The sequence below is a fragment of the Myotis lucifugus genome, unplaced genomic scaffold (genome assembly GCF_000147115.1).
Source record: "Myotis lucifugus unplaced genomic scaffold, Myoluc2.0 scaffold_119, whole genome shotgun sequence".
NCBI classification, from domain to species: Eukaryota; Metazoa; Chordata; class Mammalia; order Chiroptera; family Vespertilionidae; genus Myotis; species Myotis lucifugus.
In genome coordinates, this window is record NW_005871167.1 from 3,245,855 (window position 1) to 3,252,115 (window position 6,261).

Genomic DNA, 6,261 nt, shown 5'->3' on the forward strand with positions numbered 1-6,261 from the left:
GAGCTAACCTTGAAAGCCGCGACCGCTGCTCCTGCAGCTCCCTGCACCCTCACGTCACGCGGTTGCCATGGCTCGGGACGGGCGAGGGAGGAAGCAAGGAGACAGGCGGCTTGTCGGGAGATGTAGTTCCACCCTCTGGCAGGAGCCCCGGCGGGTGCGCGAGGCGCTGCAGACGTGGTCCCGTGGCGCAGAGTCGCCGGCCCACGACCTGGCCAGTCTCAGGCCACCCTCCGGACACATAAGCGCCAGGATGATGTCGTGGGCGTGTCAACAGCAGATACCTGTGGATCTCTTGCAGCGGTTCTCAACCTGTGGGTCGCGACCCCTTTGGCGGTCGAACGACCCTTTCACAGGGGTCGCCTAAGACCATCCTGCATATCAGATATTTACATGACGATTCATAACAGTAGCAACATTACAGTTATGAAGTAGCAACGAAAATAATTTTATGGTTGGGTCACAACATGAGGAACTGTATTTAAAGGGCGAGAAGGTTGAGAACCACTCTTTATCATATTCCACCTTGCTTATAGTTAGTTCCATAAATTCTATTCATCTTTGTAGTCACTGCAGCTCTTAGTACTGTGCTTAAAACCCTTGAGAAAGGAAATGAATGTTCCAGGCTCTGGGCAAAGTGTTTGCATAGTTTTCTCCTTTAATATGTATTCAAAGAAGTCGAGGTGGAGAGAATCAGACTTACTTCTAGGAGAGAGATCCATCTTTGTCTGGAAAAATATGCGTTTGATGAAAGGTGAGCCCTCATGGGCAGGGGAACCCAGGCAATGAAAGGTCGCTGTACAGCTTCCCATCGTGGTACAAGGGGAAATGCTCGTGATAAAAGTGGGAGGAGCACCGGCTGGCGGGGCTCAGTGGTGGAACATCAACCTGTGAACCAGGTCACGGTTCCATCCCCCCGTCAGGGCACAAGCCCAGGGTTGCGGGCTCGATCCCCATGTGGGTTTGCAGGAGGCAGCCGACTGATGATTCTCTCTCTCGTCATTGATGTTTCTATCTCTCTCTCTCTCTCTCCCTCTCACTTCTCTCTGAAATCAATAAAAATATATTTAAAAAAATAAAAAGAATAGTGGTGCCCGCTCTGGCCGGTGTTAAGTGGTTAGACTCTAACCGTTAGAGCATGGGCCCCGTGCACCAAAGGGAGGGTCATGGGTTTGATTCCCAGCCTAGCCAGGGCGAGTGCAGGAAGCAATCATCTCTCTCTCTCTCTCTCTCTCTCTCTCTCTCTCTCTCTCTCTCCTCTATCTCCCTCCTCCCATTCCTCCTTTCCACTCTCTAAAAACCAATGGGAAAAAATATCCTCAGGTGAGGATTAACAACAAAAAAATAAGAATGGTGGTGCCTGCTGATACAATTAAAGATAGTATTTATACTACTCCTCTGCTTTCTGAATCTTTAGTCACGCTCTTCACATTCAGGAAAGCTTTGTATGAGTAGTATTATGTGGGTGGGGTGAGGTGGGGGGGGCAGGTAAAATAATTAAAGACTGTGTTGCCTTTTAGATCTAATTCACATGGAAAAGAGAAATCTTGCCCAGAAACAGAGGCTTTGAAACAGATATAAACCCTCCAACTCCCCCCACTCCTTGAGATTGACATTTATTTTGGGCTTTCCACTGAATCTGGATTGATTTAAAGTTTGAGCCCATTTTATATGGAATTTATTGAGCAGGACTCCTCTCTTTGAACTCTGGCTTAGTTACCATTTTGTAAGGAAGGTGTTTTAATCCTTTTTTTAAAAATATATATTTTATTGATTTTTTACAGAGAGGAAGGGAGAGGGATAGAGAGCTAGAAACATCGATCAGCTGCCTCCTGCACACTCCCTACTGGGTATGTGCCCGCAACCAAGGTACATGCCCTTGATCGGAATGGAACCTGGGACCCTTGAGTCTGCAGGCCGACGCTCTATCCACTGAGCCAAACCGGTTAGGGCTCTAATCCTTATTTTATATGTATATATATAAAGCCCCACGTTTGGGAATGATCTCATTTCTTTTTCTTTGCTAACATACCTTCTTTTTCCCTCCTTACTTCCACCCCAACCAGCAGGATACAGTACCTCCTTCCCGTTCGTTCAGAGATGGTATTCTGGAGTCACACTCAGTGGGCATGTGACCTTTTCTGTTGTAGGCGGCAGGAAAGGCACCAGGTGTCTGACCAGCGGGGTCAGACCAAACCTGGGTCCGGCAACCTCGGTACTTGGGTTCTGGCTGGGTTCTGGCTAGGAAAGAATTCAGAATCCAGACCCAAACTGTAAGAGAATGTTTGTTGGGTAAGTCACAGAGGTAGAAGAAGTAATTCCTAGAGGAAATGGGCTTCGGAAACAAGTTCTAGCGGTAAAGGAAGGGCCCTTGGAGCTTTGGAGTGAGGAAGCTAATGGTGCCTGGGGGAGGGGAGGAAGGGGAAGGCGCCGGCTTACTCCTGGGAGGAAGATCACGGAGGACCCTCTGTCCTGAGGGTCTTAAGGGCGGAGATTTTAGGGGAGGTCCCAGAGAAAGATCTTAATTGAATATTCAGTAGCTTTCCAGGTGTGTCCATTCAGCGCTGTGGTCTCCACTGATTGATTGGCTGCCTCCAGGACAGGGGTCATAATTCAGTGCAACTGGTCCTGATGTCAGCTGTAGCTGGGTTTGTTACTTACCTGGGCCAGGAGTTGAAATATAACTGAGGCACAGATGTTAACTTAGGGAGGAAAGGTCAGGGGGTCCAAATGCATGACCAGCGAGCTTTATGCTAGAGGAGGAAAAGTCACCCAGCGTGCAGGTCCCACCCTACAACTAATTGTCGGTTGCTAGGCACCTGGGGCTTTCCATCGTGGTGAACTTCTGTACCTGGCCCACTGCCCTTGCTCTGCTTATGTCAGTTTAACTGCCTACAACATTTCCAACCCCACTTTCTTGTCTAGTCCCACACCCTCTGACTAAGGGTTTACACATGTGAGACAGCTGCTTCAAGTGAGAAGGCAGGATCAGGCCAGATAAAAGACAGAAATTGACTGGGAAACATGACTGAACTGTGACCTCATTAACATTGAGGTCATAATGTTATATTGTACCTTGTTATATTGTACCTTGCTGCACAATCCCCAAGGTACAATAGGCCTGCCAAGTCAATTTGCTTGTTGTACCCTACTAACTAGATTAGCTAATTACTGTCTTTTAAACTTTTCTTTCTTTCTTTTTTTTTTGGTAAATAATGGTATTTTATTGTGGTTTTAATTTACATTTTCCTATTACTGAAGATGAGCATCCTTCCATATGTACACAGATCACCTGAATACTTACTTTTGTGAAAGTCTTGTTCAAGTCTGTTGCTCATTTCCCTCTAAGGTTGTTTATCTTCTCTTGTGACTTGTAGAACTTCTTTTTATATTTTATTTTTATTTATTTTTGTTTTAATTTTTTTCTTTATTGATTAAGGTATTACATATGTGTCCTTATCCCTCCATTGCCCCCTCCACCCCCTTAAACTTTTCTTAGTTAATTTCCTGTACTTGGAACAACCAATTTCTTGCCATTTCCCCATTGTTCTGCAGTGATAACTTCCTTCAAATACTGGCTCAAAACACATCTCCTCCAGGAAGACCCTCCTGATTGAACCCATCCCTCAATATTAATGTCACGTAAAAGTATCATGTATCCTACATTCACTAGTTGTTTCATGTGTATATGTGTGTTCTTCTACTAAGTTTTAAGCTCCACCAAAATAGACACCATTACTTTTAAGTTTCTATCTCCAAACCGGGTGGTATAGTGCTGTACTCAATGGTGAGTTTTCAATCAACATTTGTTAGAAGAATGAAAACAGTCTTAAAGAGAGGCAGGCATTTGCCTAGGCCAGTGATGGCGAACCTATGACACGCGTGTCAGAGGTGACACGCGAACTCATTTTTTTGGTTGATTTTTCTTTGTTAAATGGCATTTAAATATATAAAATAAATATAAAAAATATAAGTCTTTGTTTTACTATGGTTGCAAATATCAAAAAATTTCTATATGTGACACGGCACCAGAGTTAAGTTAGGGTTTTTCAAAATGCTGACACGCCGAGCTCAAAAGGTTCGCCATCACTGGCCTAGATTCACCCAAATATAAATTCAGTAGTTGAATCCAGTAGGACTGTCCACATGAGAGGGCTTTGCCACCACCTCTGGCCTCCTTCTCCCCAACCTGTGCATCTCCTCGAGCCCTGGAAGTATCTGTGTTACCTACATCATATTCCTTTTTTCCCTACTGGGAAATCCTCTTTCTGTGCTCTGAATAATATTAAAAATAACTCTTCTCGCCCTTCCTCCTCCTTCCAGCTGCCCAAAGAACCTGGCTGGCAACCCCCTTGTTCACCTCCACTTCAGAGCCAGAACCAGGCACGTGACTCCAGTTCAAGTCCTGACTGCCAATTCCTCAGGTTACCGAGAGCTATTTCAGGCCATACAGGCCACACAGTCCCCTCCTCCCCATCCTCTGGGCCATATCCTAGCTTAGCCCTTCCTGGAAGGCCCCTCATATCCAACAGCCAAGTCAGCATGTCCCAACACCCATACCCATCTCATCTCCAGCTACTGTCAGTTTCTACTTTTTCAGCCTCATCTTCATCATTATCATCATCATCAATTATTTTTTAAAAAAATATATTTTATTGATTTTTTACAGAGAGGAAGGGAGAGGGATAGAGAGTTAGAAACATCGATGAGAGAGAAACATCGATCAGCTGCCTCCTGCACGCCCCCCAGTAGGGATGTGCCCGCAACCAAGGTACATGCCCTTGACCGGAATCGAACCTGGGACCCTTCAGTCCGCAGGCCGACCCTCTATCTATTGAACCAAACCGGTTAGAGCTCATCATCAATTATTAAGTGCCTGTTCCCATGTGCTGCTCTGCTAGAGCTATGAAGAATAATTTAATGTCTACTGTTGCCTTCAGAGAGCTCAAAACCCCTTTTTCATAGAAAAACGAACAAACAAACAAACAAACAATGTGAAGTCCTGTGTTGAAAGCAAGACTAGCTAACAAGGAATGTAGAATCCATTCTAAGCTATTGGGCACTTGTATGTCAAAGACTGAAGTGAACAACAAAGGTGTGCAATTTAAATGTGAGTGCTACAGGGTAAAGTACCTGGTAAGAAGACCTAACAAAAGGGAAGTGTTAACAGGGAAGACTTCCCGGAAGAGCTAAGGCTTACATAATATTGTAAATTTTATTTCCAATATGGTAAAAAAAAATTTAAAAAGTATTTTAAAAGTATATAGTGATAGATACATTTTCCTCTTATTTTTCATTCCCTGTCTCCCAGTTTCTCTCCAGGAAAAAGCACTGGTACCAGTGTCTTGTGTATCTTTCTGGTGGGAATCAAGATATTGACAGCAATGAGGGGGCATAGCTTGTTGGAGAACAAGGGAGGGCTTTTATGTCTATTCCTGACAGGAGACCAACTGCTACCCTTCTTCCTACGTGTGTTCCCTTCTTAGACCACATCTGCTGAGTTGCTGAGCTCTGAACAGGACCCTTAGTTACCCTTTATAAGTTGTACCAGTTTTTCAATATCCATTTTTCTTCCCTCTTTTTCCCTGTCGGGGCTGGGCTGCCCTGCATCCAGATCTTCCCTGATTGGCTGCTCTCTGGCCTCCAGTGGAGGAGGGGCAGCACCCCACCCTTTTCTGGGGAGAAACGTTTGCGTCTTTGAAAGTGTAACCAACACCCTCCAGCCTGGCCCTGGCCATGTGGCCATTAGGGGGTGAAGAGCCCCCTCTGTTGGCTTTGGAGGCCTTCAGACCCCCCCAGCCTCTTTGGGGTGGGGGTGGGGGTTCGGCGGCAGCAGATTCCTTGGGATTTCTCTCTGAAGTTTGAGCACTTTTGCTACTTCCTTTCTACGCAACTCCTGTCACCACTGGTGGATTTACGTGACTTCCCTTCCTCTGAAGCTATTGCCATATACAACCCCCAGGTCTCCACGCCCTGCTCCCCAAGTCTGCGGGGGATTTGGGGTGCGCCATCGCTGGCGAGAGGCGTTAGCTCCCGAGGAGGCCGTGGGCAGGGTGGTCCGGGGCCTCGGGTTGGCGGGCGCCGCAGGGCCCAGGGTCTGCGTTGCTGCTAGAGCCTTGGCGGGGAGCCGGGGCGGGGGGTGCGGAGGATCGGGGGGCCCGGAGGATGGGCGCTGGGGGCGGCCGGACCTGTAGCGAGGGCACCGTGCGGTCTGCTGGGAGTCGGTGAACTCCTATCCTGGTGCGGGTGAGCCGCCGGAGTCGG

At 46.9% G+C, this 6,261-nt stretch overlaps 1 protein-coding gene across 1 annotated transcript in view; it reads left to right on the plus strand.

Moving 5' to 3' along the window:
• The first annotated feature begins 67 nt into the window (after positions 1–67).
• ANKRD52 (ankyrin repeat domain 52) overlaps positions 68–6,261 on the plus strand; it is a 20,885-nt gene continuing 14,691 nt past the window's right edge. The window contains exon 1 of the mRNA XM_006093695.2: positions 68–258. Within this exon, the coding sequence (XP_006093757.1) occupies positions 68–258 (191 nt within the window). The remainder of the gene's footprint in view (positions 259–6,261) is intronic.